At 56.2% G+C, this 18,853-nt stretch overlaps 1 protein-coding gene across 3 annotated transcripts; it reads left to right on the forward strand.

Moving 5' to 3' along the window:
* Positions 1-1,083: 1,083 nt before the first annotated feature.
* Positions 1,084-18,445, forward strand: LOC139677994 (SH2 domain-containing adapter protein F-like). 3 transcript variants are annotated; one of them, XM_071568503.1, is made up of 7 exons: positions 1,084-1,941; positions 8,610-8,739; positions 9,771-9,980; positions 11,532-11,669; positions 14,509-14,680; positions 14,975-15,094; positions 17,616-18,445. In XM_071568503.1, exons 1-7 carry the CDS (start codon positions 1,099-1,101, stop codon positions 17,800-17,802), a joined length of 1,800 nt encoding a protein of 599 aa, XP_071424604.1. In that variant the 5' UTR covers positions 1,084-1,098; the 3' UTR covers positions 17,803-18,445. The 3 variants fall into 3 exon arrangements, with proteins under 3 accessions (XP_071424604.1, XP_071424605.1, XP_071424606.1); XM_071568505.1 differs by lacking the exon at positions 1,084-1,941 and adding an exon at positions 2,174-2,277; XM_071568504.1 differs by lacking the exon at positions 11,532-11,669.
* Positions 18,446-18,853: the final 408 nt, after the last annotated feature.

The following is an 18,853-nucleotide window of genomic DNA, read 5'->3' on the forward strand; positions in this document are numbered from 1 at the left end:
TGTCCAGTTGGACCTAGGGGATCTGGCTGGGTTTCTCAGGCAGGTGTGTGCTCAATAAATCAGCAAACCTGGGACTCAGTGGGCTCCCTGGGCACGTTTTGGGCACGTACTGTGCCAGGTTGGCACAGGAGGCTCAATTCCACGGAATTTCCATTCCTGCCCTCCATGTGCAGAGAGCTGGAGGAAAGATCACCACAAGAAGCTTCTCTCCCCAGCCATCCTCTCCTCCTGGCAGCAGGCACCCTGATAGCCACATCTCAACATCTGTCCCCTCAGTGGGGCCAGAGCATGGCTCATGGTGTAAGGACATGCAGGAACACACCGTGGCATCTATCCCTGCTCACTGAATGCCTCTGCATGGCTTCATGTCTGCAGGGGTACCACTCTTGGAGCATCCACTCCTGCCTCTGTCCCCTTTCTCCCTTCATGGCCTTCAGGCGATTCAGCCTGTGAGCAGGGCTGGAACTGGGTTTGGGCGAAGGGTGTGCATTTCAGAAAGAATGGAAAGGATTTGGGGGTGTAGGTCTGGAGACAGGGCTGCACAGAGTGGCTGCTGGGGCTTAGGAGGGTACCCAGTTGGTCCTGGGTGGTGGATGAGCCTGGAGGTGGCAGCTGGTGACGGCTTGTGTGTGCAGGGGGAACAGTCAGAATGTGTCAGCATGCTGTTTGCTGCTGTGACAGCTTCTGACTCTACTATAGTGCTCCAACGCACTGCTCGCAGTGCCACAGTCCTGCTGCATCCCAGGGGATGTCCTCCAGCCCGTGTGCTGGGGATCAGCAACCCTGCATGCTTGCCGTGATGTTCCTACATCCAGCCTGGGCTCAGCCTTCTTCCCAAGCACATCCCTGCCTTATCACCCCTTCTCACAGTGCCAGCCTGGTGTTTTGGTGACTCTCTGGCACGATTTGCTCCGGGGATCCTGCACGGGGCTGGTCCTACCAACACCTCACAGGCAGTGGGTTTGCCCCAAGGAGTTGGACTCGACGACCCTCGTGGCTCTCTTCCAGCTCAGGACACTCTGTGATTCCACAAGGGACCCTCTGTCGCTTCTACCTCGCCGGCTGCCTCCCCGGTGGGCCTTCTCCCGGCGCCGAGGGATGCCCCGGGGTGGCAGGGGGGCAGCGCCAGGGCAGGATCGCACCCGAGGCCGCGGCGAGGGACTCGAGGGCCCGCAGCTGCCTGAACGCGTGGGGCAGCCCGGAGCGCCGGGTAGGGCCGGCCCGGGCCGGGCGCGGCGGAAGGCGGCGGGGAGCGGGGCGGGCCCCGGGGGAGGCGGGCCGGGGAGGCCGGGCCGCGCTCAGGGCCGCGCCGGTCGGTGCCGGGGGGAGCGGGCGCGGGGCCGCGGCGCGGGCGGGGCGGGGGAGGCCCCGCACGCGGCGCTCCGGCAGGTGGCACTGGCCGCCTCCCCCGGCCGCCTCCCCCGCGCCCCCCCCGGCCCCGCCGCCGCGCTCAGTCCGCCGGCGCCGATGCTGCTGAGCGGAGCGGCCGGCTCGGAGCGCGGCGGCGGCGGCGGCGGGGCGGGGGCCGGCGGGGCCCCGCAGTGCGTGGGCACCATGGCCCGCTGGCTCCGCGAGCACCTGGGGTTCCGCAGCGCCCGGCCCGCGCCCCCCGCGCCTCCCAAGCCCGACTACCGCGCCGGGCCGCCGCCGCAGCCGCCCCCGCCGCCCGGGGGCGCGGCCGAGCCGCTGGCTGCCGCCCAGCCCGACATCGTGGCGGCCTACCGGCTGCAGAAGGAACGCGACTTCGAGGACCCCTACAGCGGCCCGCCGCCCGCCGCCGCCGCCCCCGACGGGCCCCGCTACGTCTCGCCCAAGCACCGGCTCATCAAGGTGGAGGCGGTGGAGAAGGTGCCCGCCAGCCCCCCGCCGCCGCCGCTGGTGCCCGCCGCCCCGAGCTCGCCCCCGGCCGGCCCCGAGCCGCCCGACGAGCCGCCGCAGGAGGTGAGTGAGAGGGCACGGGCGCCCCGCTGCCCTTCCTGCGGTGTCCCGGCACTAGGGATGCCCTGGGTGACCCCCGGCCCCCGCCGTCAGGAGCAGGAGCAGGAGCAGGAGCAGAACCCCCGGGGCAGGCGGAGCGCTTCGGTCATGGAGATGCCCTCGGTGGTCCCGGCAGACCCTTGGCACCCACCATAAGAAGCGCCGAGGGGGCCCACGGCCACGCTCCGCGGGGCTCCCGCGCCGAGTCCCGCCGTGCCCCGGCAGCACCGAACATGCCGGGCACACGTCAGCGGGAACGGGGCCGGCCCCGGCTTCTCCTCCGGCTCCCGCGGGAAACAGGTACGAGCCCCAGCAGGAAGCGCGCTCGCCCAGGGGCGAGAGTGCAGAGCTGCCTGCCACCTTCGCTCTCCTTTCGTGCCATTTCTTTGCAGCCAAGTGCTTGGTGCTCTACGGACGTGAAAACCTTACAGCCTGGGAAGGCCCCGAGGGGCACAGGACCGTCCGCGGTGGCCTCCGATGCTGCGGCCGGTGACCCTGGGCTTCCCACCACTCCGTGCCCGGTGGCGCGGATCTCGCTGTGCCCACTTGCCCAGGCCCCCTGAGCTGCTGTGCTGCTTTGTCAGGGAGCCTCAGCGTCTCTTTGTCTGCCGCCTCCCCGCAGGCTGCTCCGGGGTGAGAGCAGAGCTTGGCGCTCCCGGTGCTGGAAAGGAGGGGAGAAGCATCCCCGGTGAGAGGCAGGAGCTGGGGAGAAGCCCCTGGTGGGGAGACGGGCTCTGAGTGGCACAAGGACCTGGTGGAGGATAAACCCAACCGCGTCTGCGGCCGTTGGTGCCGAGCCTGGCTCTTGGCGGAGAGGCTGATGCGGGGACTGCGCAAATAAAGGCAGGAGGGGTAATTAGTGCCCGCTAGCGCTGCCGCCTGCAAGACGGGGCTTGTCAGGCGAACTCGACGGGATTGCAGATCTGGCTGGCGGAGGGAATGGTGGATACAGTCAGTCATCCCATCCGTGGTCCTGGTGAAATGAGCAGCAGGCAAAATCTGTTCGGGAGTGTTCCAAGCAGATAGAAAAAACTTGTTGCTGGTAGATCTTTGAAAGTTGCTTGTATTGATTGATTGCTTTTGGGAGGTTTCCAGAGGGGGCCCGCAGAGCCCCTGCTTTTTGAGCTATGATAAACTGATTGCTGCAGGCAGCAGAGGAGGAAGAGAGGGGCTCTGGCAGTAGGGGCCAGAGGTGCCACAGTGTGCCGTGGTTTGCTGAATTTGGAATGGTTTTTCCTCTGTCACATGCGTTGCAGGATCAGAGCGAGAAGGAGCGAGTGGTTGTCACAGGAGGGTCTCAGGCTGTGATGTGCAAAGGGCTGAGCAGGAGCTGCGGTAAGCAGGGACTGCTGACAGTTACAACCAGGCTGTTTGGGCATCCAAAGGCTGGGAAAAACTGGGAAGTTTAGAGAAAAGTCAGAAGCTGGGATACATTTGGTGAAACGCTGCTAACAGCGCTAGGCTGAAGGAGATCCTTCATCTTGTCTGAGATAGGCAGTGATTAGATTACTGCTGGTCTCTGTGCCTCTGTAGGAAGGAGATTTCTTTAGGCCTCTGGTACGTAATGGACACAGACAGAGCTCCAGAGACTGGGTGAAGCTGGAGCAAAGGTGGAAATATTTGATAGTGCATTCAGCTGTCCATTAAAATAGTTGCCCTGGAGGAGCCAGGGATCATCCACCACATGGAGCATCTCTGTTGGACTGGAATGCCCTTTTCAGCTCCCATCTGCTGGCTTTGATGCTGGGCTGAGCGATGGGAGGGTTCCTCAGCTGCCCCAGCATCATGGTGGTTCTTCCTGGAGATGGTAGAGGAGGATGACGGTGCCTGCTGGAGGGTTACTGCTGCTTGTGACCCTTGCTCTTTGTGATGTCAGAGTGTTCTGAACAGGGAAAGGATGCTGGAGCGGGGCTGGAGCCTCTGCTGAGATGATGGTTGTGCAGGGGACTCAGTGCTCCCACACCTAAGGAAGAGGTGGTGGGCACTGTTCCCTACCTGCTGCAGAGACTGACACTCCAGACCGACAGGTGTGGACCTTGGGTTGTGGTGATGCTGGAGATGAAGGAGCAGTACAATTCTGGGTACAAGTGCGGTTGATGGAGCAGAAAGGGCTTTTTTAATGATTGTTGGTGAAAATCACTTCAGTAAAATGTGCAACCCTTCTGAGTAGGGTCAGTGAGAGTGGACAGAAGTGGAACGAGTAGCCACCAGTTCCTGGTTATGTGTCTCGGCCAAGGCCATGTGATTTACAGTATGTGCACTGTGTTGAGGCTGGGGGACTGACCATGTTCCCTGGGAGCCCTGTGTCCACTGTAGCTATCCTGCCCATTCTGGAGAATGGAAGCTGGGGCAGGAACATCTTGGCAGTGGTGTCCTTCCTGCCTGGGCCACATGATGCTTGTCTGCTGTACCATGAGCCAGAACACCTTTCCACCTTCTGTGGGATTTGCAGCATCTTGTGGGGACACGTTAGAGTGAGCTCTGCAGTGGCTCTTGCGGCTTTCCAAACACTGCTGGGCATGGTGGAGACCAGCAGAGGTCCTTCTCTGTCTGATTGATCTGCCAGGCCTTTCTCCACAGCAGTGGACAACAGACTGGTCCTGTGTGGTTCACCTGAGCCAGGTGGATGCCCTGGAGGTGTCTTCTCTGCCCTGTTTGGATTAGGCACAGGGAGAACTGGGATGCAGTGGGGAGAGATGCGATGAGGGACCTTCTTGCATATGTGTGCGTGCACTCAGGGCACAGTGTGCTTGATGATGGTGTTAGGGATCTGCCTGGGGACATCTTTGCCCTGTGCCTACCAGGTCCAGTGGCTGCTGTTCTTGCTGTGAGCTCAGGGTCAGTGCTGCAGGGTGTGGGAACGGCCAGCCAGGAAGCTCTTGGGTGTGTGTCTTTCCTGTGAGAGCCTCCTTGAACTGAGTCATCTTACGCGATGCCCTGCTGTCCACCCCCTGTTCCCTCCTCCCGTGCCACGAGTGCAGCCAAGGCTCCCTGCCTGGCCTAGCTGTGCCCTATGGGCTGTGGACCAGACCCTTCTTGGAGCTGGTGCTCTGTTTACTTTTGGATTTGGCTTTGGTGTCTACTAAAAGCCAAGCTGTCAGATGTCTAAAACTGAGGGAATTTTGCACCTGACAGAATGAACTGAATTTGGTTAAACCCAGCATTCTCCTGAGGGGACACCAAATACGCTTTGTCTCCAGGGTGAGAAAATTGTTTTTTAAGTGAAGAATCCCCCAAAGTATGCTCTGGGAACCTCTCTGTAGAGTGGAGCATCTTGTGGTGGCAAGTAGAGTGTTTCTAGGCAAGGTGGGGTGAAAAGCCCCATCTCTGCCCTGGGATCTTGGTGTTTGAATTGTGAATGCTCATGGAGAGCTGTGACCTGTCATCTTTGCTGGTGAGCAGCATAAAAGCCGTTTGACTATGAGAACCCAGTGATGATCTGGTTCTTCACCTTAATTTTCTTTTGATTTTCTTTTTTTTTCTTACAGCTGTCATAAATAATAGAGCAAGACCAGCCTCAGTGCTGCAGCAGGGTTCTGGGTGTGCATTGCCGTGGCAGATAACACTGGGCAGATATTACTCTGGCAGATAACACATGGTGTGAAAAACACTCCTGTGCTCAAGCAGGATGCTGTCCAAGTGCCAGCAGTGCCTGCTGCTCCTTGAAGAACTGATCTGCACCAAGAGCTGCCCTGGGGTGGTGGCTTTGCATGTCAGGTTTTTGCTTTGCACCAGAATAATTTCCAATCTGGCAAAGCTTGTGCTGTGTATGAGCAGGTGATGCCTCCATACCCAGGCGCTGGGTCAGTGTGGTGAGCAGCTTATTCTGTGACACAGGACATGAGGAAAGCATGGAAATGCCTGGCCTTTGACTGAAGTAGAGCTGCCCTGCCAGTGGCTGTGGCCCTCTCCTGCACTGGGGAGTAGCTATGTGTCCTGTGTCTGCTGCCAAGAGCCCTGTGTGATGTAGGATTGAGAAAGGTCACAGATGCAGTTTCCTGGACAACTCTAATTCGGCCCCACGTGCAAGAGCATTAGGATGAACCTAGTAATTGTGTGAACCCTGCTGTTTGCCCCATTCCTGGCACTGGCTGGAGCCTCCAGTCCCTCAGCCGTGGGGCTCATGGTACCGGCTTCTATGAAGTGGCATCTTGAGACAGTGAACTGTTTGCTCTGGGTCCAAGCTAAGCCCAGCAAACCATATCCTCTGCCAGCGGAGCCTGTCTAATCTATGCTGATTGCCTCTGCAGCCCTCTGCGAGCAAAACACCCAGTTTTAATGGTCTTGGTAGAGGCCTTTTGGGATTCTCCACCATCCTGTGCTTTCTAGACCTGGAGGCATCTGAGTGGGGGCCCCGCTGTGAGCTTGCTGGAGCTCATGTGTTCCTCCCTGGGATGCCAGACCCAAATGCTGAAGAAATAAGGTTGGGCTTGATGATCTTGGAGGTCTTTTCTAACCTTAGTGATTCTACAACAGAGTGACCACTGCAAGCAGGGGACCCTCTCAGGCTTGTCTTGTCTGAAGCTGTTCTGTGTATGGTGCAGAGGGATGGATGTTCCAGGACTGGCACCATCAGCCAGCCAGGTCTAGCAAAATGCATCTGAGTAGTGGAGTTCATGGCAGTTTTGAACGTGGAAAGGTTGGGCTCAGGGCCAGAGGAATGGACAACTAACCCCTTTCTGAGATCAGGAGGGTCAGCAAACTGTGTTTCACGGCCCCCAGTATGCTTGAAGCCATAAGAGCTCTCCTTTAAGGATGAGCATTGGGCATGGCACTGGCAGCAGGTGGGAAGCAGGTCCCAGTGACAAAGCAGCTGCAAAAGTCACCATCAACTTGCATTTTCCTGGGGGGAAAGCAAAGGGCTGCAGCCCTCTGGGCTCAGCGTTGTCCCTTGATGTCCCTGGTGCCTGGCAGGGCCTGAGTGATGCCATGTCATCGCTTGGATGATGGAGATGATAGCAGATGCCCTGTCTCCTGCTGCAAAGCCAGGGGTTGGCTGCTCCTCCTTTGTCCCGGCTTGCTGGCACTGGGCTGTGCCTTGGGTGGAGCCAGTATTCAAGCAGCCGTTTGTCCTGCTGCTGCCTCACTGAGTGGTGAGAGCATCTTCTGGCCCCATGTTTGAACCCCTGTTTTGCTCACCCAGGGTGGCTGTGAGCCCTGTGGCTGGTGGAATGTGCTCCAGGGATGATCTGCTTGCTCATGCCCCAGTATGGAGGGCTAGACTTTTAGAGGGTTGATGTGGGTCCCCATTGCATCAGCCTCCCAGGGAGGCGGGACATTTAGGGAGGAGGTGGTGAGCCAGGCGTGGAAAACCATGTTCCTGCTGTAGCTCATAGGGATGTAAAGGCTCGGGGCTGCATGAAGGTGTTTACAGCTCCAGTTCCTCTTCCCTTTTCCTGCTGGGTTTTGCTGCTACAGGCTATTGTTGGGTATTTTGCACAGGAAGGAGAGAGAAGTGGGGTTTTTTAAGCTGATTATTGGAGCTGCAGAGGAATGTGTGATCTCCAAGGCTGCCAGGAGCAGGGCCAGCATGGCAGTGAGGATGGAGCCTGGCACCAGGTGGGATTAGGCAGCCCCACATGTGCTTGGGGCATTTGGTTGTTAGTGTGGACATCTGCATTGTCTGCATTGTGGCAGCAAACCACTCCCAAGCTGGGGGTTTGCATCCTGGTGAATGAGCAGACCCCAGCAAAGGTGCTTTGGTGCACTTGGCTGCTGCTCTTGGAAATATTGCCTGGCCCTGTTTTGGGAGTAGGCTTTGGGGCTGGAGGTGGGATGTACAGCTTCAGGCTTCTTGGGGACTGCAGCATTGTGTGATGGGTGCTCTGGCTGAGAAAACTGCTGGGATACTGGAGCAGGCAGTGGCTTTTGGCTCCAGTGCTGAAGAGGACTGAGCTCTGGGTCATGCCCTATATCCAACTGCAGGATCGTCTCCTTTTTGCTATTAAGGACAAGCCTTGGGAATTCTGTGCATTCCCTGTGGTATGGCATTTGAGAGGCTCCTGGTCCTGCTTCCTGGAGGAAAGCCCTATCTTTTGTTATTTGTGATGTGTCTGGGGATGCTGCAGGGGGCTGGGAAGAAGCGGAGAGGAAGCTATAGGCTGTTCTTAGCCCTTTTGTTAGAAAACCTCTTCAAATGAGTCTATAGGGGCCCTAGAAAATAACCAGTGAGTTCCCAGTTGTGCTGGTGCCAGCTGACACCCCTGTTCTGGGATCTGTGCCCCTTCTCCACCTCGGGAGAGGAAATGTGGCTGCGTGCAGGGACAGCATCTGTGCACCATGGGGGGTACAGCCCTGCTGGCAGTCCTGTGCTACAGTGGTACCCGGACGGGTGTCTGCGTGGGCGCTGCCAGTGCTGAGCCCTGTTGTGAGGGAGGGGGCCGGGCTGCCTTCTGCTCTGCTTGGCTCCATCCCAGCTTTTGGGACAAAGGCTGGAGCATTTCCACAGCCAAGTGCCGGTGCCTGGAAAGCTGTCAGCTGCCAGCACCTGCTCTGTGGTGCTGCCGTGATGCGGGTTTAGGCTCCCAGCAGCCGCTCTGGCTGCTGCTAGAAGAGCTCATGATGAGCTCCCTACCCTGCCAAATAAAGGCAGGGAGTGCCCTAACCCTTCTCCTACCCTTCCTCTCTTCCAGCTGGCTGTCCTGGAGGACTATGCAGATCCCTTTGATGCGGCACAGGTGGCAGGTAGCCAGGCAGGGCTGGAGAAGGTGACTGAGAATGATGGATATATGGAGCCGTATGAAGCCCAGAAGATGATGGCTGGTAAGATGGAAGGCTCCATGCAAAGGCCAGTCTTTGCACCACTGTTTGGTGGTGCAAACTCCACGAGTTTGGTGGCCACTGTACTCAGTTCATTGTAGTCTGTTACAGCACTCGGTCCCCCAGATAAGGCAAACCTGGGCAATTGCTGTGGTGGGGAACAGCCACTTTGCAGGCAAATTTTCCCAGCTTCATCCATGTGCAGAGCCAGAGCACTCAAAGGCTGCCCAAGCAATAGAGGCACATCTCTCTCCCTGTGATGCTGCCCCCTGGGACCCCACTTGCCAGGCTGAGGCAGGAGACACCTGACATTCCATGCATCTGGCTTAAAACTAAGATGGATATGGGAGCTATTTAATTCTGTTAGAATTGGGCCAGAGCATGCCATGTCTGGTGCAGCTGCAGGGTCCCCAGAGGGTCTGTTTAGGGCTGGAAAGTCAGTGAGGTAGGAGCATGTGCTACTGAAGGCAGCACTCAGGGTCACCATGCTGGCTCATGCACTCCAGGCTCTGGCTCTGCTTTGCAGTTCTGTTATTTTCCTGAAGCAAGTGGTTCCTGGAAAGCTCATGTGGCCTTTTGGATTAGACCATTGTATTCCTTGCTAAAATCGGCAAGCAGTGGAGAGGCTGCTTGTGCCTGTGGGAGAGACTTTGTTTTGCTTGAGGGAAGGGCATTTTATTAAACCAGCCATGCTGGATGTCCAAGGGAGAAACCTGGCCTTGCTGCTTGCAGGAGACCAGGCTCTGGGATGCTCTGTCCCAATGGGTCCTTCTTACAGGACTGCCCAGGAGTGAGGATGTTGTACTGGGGGAATCTTAGTGCTTTGAACCTCTCAGGCCCTGGCTGCCCAGCAGCTCCCCTGCTTCTGGCAGGTGCTTGCTGAAGGTTTGAGGGGGTCTCTTCTATTGCTGATGCTCCCTACCCTGTTTGACCCATGGGTGACATTGAGCCCTGTCATCTAGCAGAGCTCCAGGGACCGTGGCTGGGCTGTGTTGGGCAGAAAGCTCATGGTCTTTTCCCTCTTCTCCTGCTAGAGATCCGCCAGAAGGGCTTACGGGAGGCTCCAGCCCGGCCGCTGCACCTCTACGACACTCCCTACGAGCCTGTGCTGGACATGGACAGTGAGCGCCCAGCCTGCCCCAGACCCAGGGAGTCCCGGCTGCCTGAGGATGATGAGCGGCCACCAGAGGAATATGACCAGCCCTGGGAGTGGAAGAAAGAGCGAATCTCCAAAGCCTTTGCAGGTGAGTAATGACAGAAGCCATAAAGCAACCACTGCTTTTTGTGAAGCTGGTCCTTTGGGTTTCCTTCAATTTTTGGGGTGACTAGTGTTGGCCTCTTTGTTTCTGTGGCTCAGAGAGTGCTCATGCTCTTGCAGAAACTGTTTCTCCAAGCAGGAAGCCAGTCTAGGCAGAGTGATGGATAGGGCTGCCTTGGCAGCCTGTCAAATGCCTGTCTCCTTTTGCCTCTTCCCTGCTCTGACTGATCACAGCCTCTTGTGCAAATTAACCTCCCCAACCTCACATTGCTGGAGAGAGGCTTGGCCTTGGGCTCAAGCAGATCCCTCCTTCCTCAGGGCAGGAGGATCCCCAAGGAGCCTTTGGACAGGCTTTGTCCAGCCTCCCTGACCTATTTATCCATGCTATGGGATCGATTGTGTTTTTGTTTGGTAATGAGGAAATCCATGCTGTGCATTAGTGCTGGCTCCTCCGCCAGGGCTGGCTAATTGCCACACTCTTATCTAGGATGCATTTTAATTGCAGCATTGTGGTCTGTGCTGCAGCTGGCGCACAGGGTGCTCGGGCTGGCGGCGCTGTGTGGAGATGCTGGCAGAGAGAGATGGGGAGATAAGGGCTTGAGGAGTGGTTCACCTATTGGGTTTGAGCACTGCGAGCTGGAGATGTGTGTGCTGGACTTGATGGCACAGCATCTACATGTGCCTGGCGTTGTTGTGCCAAGGATCTGGCTTGTTGGGTTCCATCATGGAACATGGTGTGCTGCTGGGCTGGGTTTGTGCTGAGGTGTCTGTGCTCTGGGTCTGCGCAGATCAGCCACCTTGCTTGATGTCCCTGGGTGGAGGTGATGTGTTCACAGGTCTGGCTCACATGCAGATGCACATGGGTGCTGCCCAGGGTGCTTCAGACCTTGCTCTGAGTCCCACAGGAGTCAGGTTGCCATGCCCTGGGCCATGCTGGGACCTGCTGCCTGCTTTTTTCTGAAACCAGAGCAGGTCCTGCTGTGTCTTGGAGGATGTTTCTCCCCTCCTGTGATGTCAAAATCTCTCTGCTGACCCATTCCCCCTTTGGGGGGCCCACGAGACCTGTGCTGATGTGCAGCTGGTACCAGCACAAGGCTGCAACCCACTGGTACCCGGCAGGGGAGTGTGGATTGTGTGGGTGGCTGGGAAGGCCCCAGGGCAAGACAGATGCATGGGCAGGACAGATGGCAATGGGATGCTTGGCCAGGGTCCCCCAGACAGACATGTACATGGGACAGGGTGATTGCAGGCTCCCCCACACCCTAGAGCAGGTTGGCTGGAAAAGCTGATAGAGGAGCAGGATCTCTCCATCAGGAATGTGCCCTACCTTAGGCCTGTCCGTTTTTGGTGCTGGGAATGAGGTGGCCAAGCTGGTGTAGGGCTCCCAGGAATTCAGTTCTCAGGTCTTTTCCCTCCACAACTGCTCTCCTTCTCTGTGGGCCTGTGGTGTTCCTGATGGGTTTTTTTCTAAGCCCTTTCTTTCTCTCTTTCTCTTTCTCTCTCTTTCCTGCACCCTCCTCCTCCCACCCCCATCCAGTTGAAATCAAGGTCATTAAAGACCTGCCATGGCCCCCGCCTGTGGGACAACTGGACAGCGGTGAAAGCCCCCCGGATGGTGAGGCTGGTGCCCCTGTCCCTCCTCAGCACGGCCAGCACAGCTATGAAGACACCAATGGTGGGTCTTGCATGACAGCGGGGTGGCTGGGGGGGCTGTACTGGGGCTCACTGTGACCCTGCCTTGTTGCCACACCTCAGAGCTTGCCCAGGGCATTGCCAGACACCCACCCTTTCTTCTCTGCCCTCCCACCTGCCAGCCCTCTCCTGGCCCCTTCAGTTGCCCTGTGTTGAATGTGAGATGTTTGTCCTCATCTCTCCTGCACCTTCTCTAGCTCCACGGTGCCTCTGCTTGCAGCAGAGGATTATTCGGTGACAGAGTTATTACCATCTCTTTTGTTCTCTCCTCTTTGCCTCCAAATTCCCAATGTTTGATGGCTGCTTTTACAGTCTTCTTGACAACTGCTCTGAGCATTTAGCTGATGTTTTCTTGCAACTCATAATGCCCAGGTCTCTTACAGGTGTGCTGGCAGCTAATTCAGATCCCAGCGCTGAAGCTGGAGCTGTTTTTTCCCCTCTTCATCATTTAGCACTGCTCCGTTTCCTCTGCTGTTTTATTACCTTGCTGCTCAGTGGCAGGTGGTCCCTCTGGATTCTCTGTTCTTGCTTTTGCTATCCTGAGCAGCCAAATCTCCCAGGTACACTTTGTCATCTTAGGTTTGCCTTGTTGTGAAGCCTTTTTTGTGCATGCTGAGCACAGAGCCCCTGGGTAAATCCTCCTTGGACACTGCTTGCAGTCTCACTTATGAAAACCAAATATTACTGCTTCTCTTTTAACCCTTTATAAGTATTTTATGGGTCTTACTCTTTGCTGTGGTGGATTAGGATTTTGCCAAGAGCATTAGGTGGAGGGAGTTTGTTGAAAGGCAAGACTGGATTGTTACCAGTGGGAAGCTGGGACATGAGACATGCCGTTCCTCTGCAGTGGCGTGCCCTGCCTGCCCGTGCGTCACTAACACTGTCCTGGTGGGCACTGCGACATGCCAGGTGCATATGGCTGATTTCCTTATCTGCAGTTACCCAGATCCCTGCAGAGCTTTGTAGAATAAAACCAATGTGGCCTTTGCTGCCTCCCAGGTGGGTTTGAGCATAAGGCTGCAGGTGACAGCTGATTTTGCTGCTGATGGTAGGGACACTCCAGAGCGAAGCAGCTGCTCTGCCAGGGCTGTGTTGGGTATTTCCCTAATCCATAGAAATGCTGCAGGCTGAGATCAGTTCTGAACAAGAAAGGTCTTGGCAGGTGGGAATTTCCTGATTCTTTTCTCGCAATGAATGCAGGTGTCAAGAAAAATTAATCTCTTAGCTATGCAGCCTCTTCTCTTTCCCCATCATTTATTATCCCTGCAGTCACTCTGACGTGCATCCTTGCTTCTGATGAACACATCAGTTTGTCATTTTTTTTTGGTTTTAGCAACACAGTCTCCTTTTTTCCCCTGACTTGCCTTGCTTTGTTGTGTTAAGTTTATCTTGCCAGAGTTTTGTCTCATTTTCTACTTCCCCTGTCTGGAGGTGACTTGAACATCTTGAAGGATGTCTTCTTCCTCCTAAGGGCTTGTTTTTAATATCCTGTTTAATCATGCACATGCCTCTGCCTCCCTCTGACAGGTGCAATGCATTTCTTCTGAACTGGTAACGCAATGACTTTGTGCTGCCAGCAAACACTTGGGCTGTTTGATTGTCTGACTTTTTAACGATTGCCCCAATTTTTTAAGGTGATGAGTTGAAACTGAAGCCTGGCTGTGATGTACAATGGTGAACATGGCTAGTGGAAAGCCAGAGCACTGCAGAGGCAGTGCTTGTCAAGCCTTAATGCTGGGCACTTCCTCCCTGAGCTGCTGCTCAGGAGGGGGTTAAGCCGTGCTAAGCTGCAGAGGATTTTGGCTGGGCTTGCTTTTGGCTGCCTTCCCCTCCTCACAGTGCTGTGGAGGGTGGAGGTCTGCTTGCCTCTGTAGGGCCCAGACAAGGTGTCCCTCAAACAGCCACCTTAGAAGGTGCTCTGCTAGAGAGGAAAACATCCCTCTGGGTATTTTTTGCCTCTCCTCCCAGCAGCCAGAAAGCATGGGGAGGGGGGAAGTTGTCCAGGCTGGGACATCCCAGTTGTCCTGGGAGCTGTGACTCCTGGGCTCAGACACCTCTGGGGTGACCGTGCCACCACAACGTCAGCCCCCAGCAGCCCCACACCGTGGCAGCTCTGCCTGATCAATAAGTAATTTGTGTGAGGGGGCTGCCAGTGCAGGGGAGCAATAATGAACTCTCAAGAGGAGAGAGAAACAATATTGTTCATACTGAAATCATGCTGTGAGGAAATAACAGGCGGCAGGAGGCTGGGTCCCCGGGGCATGGCCCGGTCAGTCCCCTGCACCTGCTGGCACTGGTGCCATGGGGGCTGTGGCCGGGCTGGTGACAGGCAGGTGGGTGAGCCAGGGAGGGACCTGCAGTCAAAATATCTCCCTCCTATCTCAGGGAATTGTTTTTTCACTCCAGCTTTATTTGTGCCAGTGGAAATGTGTCCATGTAGCTACATCTATCCTCTTCTCTTTTTTAAATTAATTTAATTTTTTCCCCCCAAGATCAGGGAGCCTCTCCTTGCTGCATCTCACTTAACTTTGTGCCGCAGCTGCTGAATCTATGGTTGCATTAGCAAAATCTCCTGAGCTTTTGAAACCTCCCTGGAAATATTTTCCAGGTACTCTGGTGCTCATCCCAGGTCTGGTGTGGTGGGCGCCCAGCCTGGGCACTGCTCAAGAGCTGCCCTGCTCTTGCTTAGGGCAGAGGAACAGGGCAGAGTGAGGGAACCCAGCATGATGTAATGTGGCTGTGGGTCTTCCCACATTGGGAGGGCTGGGACCCAACCTGTCCACCTGTCGCTGCCCAAGCTGTCACACAGGTCTGTCTTGCAGGTCCCTCAGAGGGGCTGGGGTATGGCCGCACCTCGCCCTGCAGGGAGGAGAAGGCCAGGGCTGCCCTCAGACACGGCTCCAGCAGCCTCAAGAGCACGAAGACACTGATGGCCGAGCCTGGCCCCTTGGTCGGGGAGAGGATTGACCCTGCCCTGCCCCTGGAGAGCCAGTGGTGAGTCCTGCCTGCCCCAAGTGGCTGGCTGCCCGACCCCTCCACCTGCACCAGCATCCCTGAGGAGCCATGAGGAGCCCTGGCACAGACCTGCTTCTTCCTTTCTTTTCCCTGGCTCCACGTTTCTGCCTGTTTGTCCCTGCCCCTTGTCCCCCAGCCTTAGCAGTTCGACCCGCATCCCTCTCTGTACCCGGGGAGGTACCAGGGTGCTGGCATTGCTGCTTTCTCAGAGCAGAGCCCTTGCTGGGGTGTCTGCTCTGTGCCTGGCACAGCCGATACCTCTCCCCCCTCCAGCTGGTACCACGGGGCCATCAGCCGGACGGACGCAGAGACGCTGCTGAGGCTGTGCAAGGAGGCCAGTTACCTGGTGCGCAACAGTGAGACCAGCAAGAACGACTTCTCCCTCTCTTTGAAGTGAGTGAGCAGGGGCTGGGGGGTCGTGGGCCCACAGCAGACGTGACCTGGTGCTGTGGGTGGGTGCCCGAAGTGAACTTGTGCCCATGTTGATTGGGTAACTGAGATAACCACGAGTGGTCAGAAATGACTAGATGCCAAAATTGCAGGAAGCATCACTACATGTGTCCTGCCCAGGAAGAACTGCCCTCAGATCCTCATCCAGCTATTCCCTGCCTTTTGAGGCAGCACGAATCCATGAAATCCAAGCTGTTACTGCGTGAAGATGATGATGGATGAGCAAATACCCCCTTGCCCTTTTCCTGGACAGCTATATTAGCTCTGTGCCAGCCAGATGGGAAACAAGTATTAATGGAACACTTCAGCCATCTCTGCCCAACAACAGACCCTGTACCCCTATGCTTTTCTCAATATACTCTGAGTTTCCCCAGTGGTCTCTCTACCTGTATTGTTCCACAGGGGTTTCAGCCTCCCTGTTTATTTCCCAGTGGCACAACTGGGAATTAGTTTGCTCTGTCTCCATTTTTTTTTCACTCTTTTTGCTGCTTATTGCATCAAACCTGGGCAGGAGTTTTACTGAAAATACTCTTTCTTCCTTCTGCACTTGCAGCTTTCACATCAGCCAACAAACCTTTCTGGAAAAGCTCCCTTTCACTTTCCTCTGTCAGAATTTTTACTGATGTTTTAATTTACTCAGTGTTTTTTCCTTGCCCTGGCCTGTGAGCCATTTTGGAGCAACAGTTTCTTCTGGTCAGTGAGCTGTGTTTGAGACTGTGAGGGGTCTCACCATCTCCTTGTGAGGAGTGTTAGCCAGCATGTGTGTTGGAGAGCCTGGGAGGTTGCATTCCATCTCCAAAGGTGGCTTTCCATCACATCTTCATAAGCCAGTCACCCATTTCTTGGTGGTTTTTCCCTTACTTCTTACCACCCATCCTTAACTTGTTGCAAAACCCTTCTCTGAGGTGGCATGTGTGGCTAGGATGTGGCTGTGGAGCAGCATGCCACCTCCCCAGAGGACACTGCAGCCCATCCAGGAGCTGCTTGGGCATTGCCTGTCCTTGCCCACAGCCTTGGGAGCAGGATTTTTACTCCACTGCCTTTCTCTGTAGAGCCTGTTGAAGGAAAATCCCCCGGGATGCTTTTTATATAGCTGTAAGCTGGCTGTCTGCAGCTCTGTTATTTTTTTTTTCCTTGAGGGAGGAGGCACAGCCGAGGAGATGGTCTGAAAAGAGCTCCAGTGCTGACCTGAAGCTCCTTTGTGCTGATTTAAAGGAAAATATACACAAGAGAGAGCAGCAGGAGCAGGTCAGACAGCCAGGAGGATTTAACTCTGCTGTCAGAGTACTGGCTGGTGCAGGCTATGCAGCCCCATGCTGCCTGTCATGGGCAGGGTTATGTCATTCCCTCAGGTGCTTGAGGGTGAATCTCTCCTGGCTTTTGCCTCCGTGAGAGTGACTGAGGCTACGCCGTTAAGGTTGGGTCCTTCCTTGTGTCTCTAAGGTGTTCTGCAAGAGCAGCACTTGCCGCTTGTCCTGGCTGCTGAGGTTTGCAGTGTGCTCCCTCAGTTGTCTTTCCAGGGGTGTGATCTCCACATCCCCAAGCTTGTCACAAAGACCTGTGGAGCGATTTGAGCAAAACAGAAATCAGCATCACCTTTCCATAGTCCCATGTGGCAGTGCTCTGGCTGGGATGCAGGATGCGGCCAAGCTATCACTTTTCCTTAGCCCCTGATGGTGGGCTGTTGCTGTCCCCTCTGCACTCCCCTGGGACAGCTGGCTCTTTGCTTCTGTCTCTAAATGGATTGCAAACCCATCCTGCTAATGCAGCCAGGCTGTCCATTACGGCCCATCTCCAGCCGGGGGGATGGGGCCAGGCTGCGCAGCACTGGAAGCGGCTCAGCATCGCTGATGAGGCCCTGTCTCCTTTTAAGTCATCAATATTTTGCCGTAATGTGCATTCCAGACGCTGCAGACAGGCTGTGGCTCTCCTCGGAGACGCAAATTAATAGCAACAGGGCCATTAGCCCGTCACTTGGAATCAGCGTCCATGGCAGGATCTGCCTGCACAGCCTGGTGTGGCTTGGTGCCCGTGCTGTGCCGGGAAATGGCCTTGCTACGCTGAGTGGGTTTTATGGAGCTGCAGCGGTGGCATGGAGAGGGGGAGGAAGGAGAAAATCCTGGTTTGCCGTGGTGAGGCTGCTGATCTGTGAGCTGAAAGGCTCCTGTGTGAGCCAGGGCGGTTGCAAAAGGGGCTTTGCACATGTAAAGGATGAAAGCTGATAGCCCTATGTCAACCTGCATTGAGAGCCCCTGTTGCTTCCTGCCCACACACACCTACCATCAGCCTTGGCACTGTCCTTGTCCCCAGATGGACCCAACACACCCCACTGCACAAGCACAGGAGTCGGCAGTGTCCCCCTCAGCTGCAGGGGCAGGCTGCCTATCTTGGGGCAAGGGTCAGGAGCTGAGGGGAAGCCAGGGCCAGCTGTACCCCCTAACTCTGCCTTGATCTTTCCTTGCAGGAGCAGCCAGGGTTTCATGCACATGAAACTGTCTCGGACGCAGGAGAACAAGTACGTGCTAGGTCAGCACAGCCCGCCCTTCGACAGCGTGCCGGAGATCATCCATCACTACGCCAGCCGCAAGCTGCCCATCAAGGGGGCCGAGCACATGTCCTTGCTTTACCCAGTGGCTATCCGTACCCTATAGTACTCACTCCACATGAGCCAGGCTTGAGGCCAGGTGTGCCCGAAAACCAGCCCATCTGCAGGGCTGAGCGCTGCTGTGCTGAGGATGGGCTCTGGACTGTCAACCCATGAGCAGCTCGCTGGGCACAGCCAGCACTGTCGGGGGTTGCTGCAGCCAGACCCCTTGTTCTGCTCTCCTGAGGGGCTCCTGCGCACTGGTTTGCCCACTGGCATGGCATCAAGGGACCAGCGAGGAACTGAGTGGGGCTTGCCAGCTGCCTGCTGCCATCGCCTGCCTCCAGGCAGAGCTCAGGATGCAAGGACTGCAGCTGGGGCCTTGGAGAGGCTGGGGAGGAGGGCAGTGTGTGCAAATACGGGGATAAATCATTCAGTAGCAGGCCTGAGGTGCCTCTGTGAGGGTGCCTGGCGCTGCCCATGAGAGGCAAAACGGCTGTGCCTGTGGGTGAGGAGGCTGGCAGGGGTGAGTGGGGCCTGCCTGGGGCTGGTGAGGCGCAGGGGGGGCCAGGCAGGCTGTCCCTCACCTGCACAGGTGCTCGGTACTCACTGCCATCCTTTGCCAAATGTATATAGTGACCGGCCTGGGCTGCACATGCAGCACCACTGCCTAATAAAGCGGTGCATGGTCACCTCCTGCTCTATGGGGACTGTGTGCCTGCGTCACACCATGAGTGGGGCAGCTCTGTGGCAAAAGGGCAGGGAGGGGCATTTTGTTACACAAAAGCTCTAAGTGAATCTATTTTTCCTGTGCTCTTGGATGCACTGAGGCCCATGTGCCCAAGTCATAGAGCCAGCTCATTCCTCTGAGACACAGGGGACAAGGGACACTGGTGGTCACGTCCCAGCGATGTCTTTGAGACTCTTTGTGGGCAGCGATGAGCCGATTTTGGATGTGCCTGTTACTCTCTATAGAAAGGGCTGCTCTTCAGGATCTTTTGCCTTCTTGTTTTCCTTCGCCTCTTGTAATTCTGAGGCAAAATCCCTGAATTTCACAGATCTCCTGATGTACTCCTCCGAGTATTTACTGACTCCAGTCCTGTTCTTTGTCTTTCTGA

This window comes from Pithys albifrons, chromosome 13, assembly GCF_047495875.1.
Source record: "Pithys albifrons albifrons isolate INPA30051 chromosome 13, PitAlb_v1, whole genome shotgun sequence".
NCBI classification, from domain to species: domain Eukaryota; kingdom Metazoa; phylum Chordata; class Aves; order Passeriformes; family Thamnophilidae; genus Pithys; species Pithys albifrons.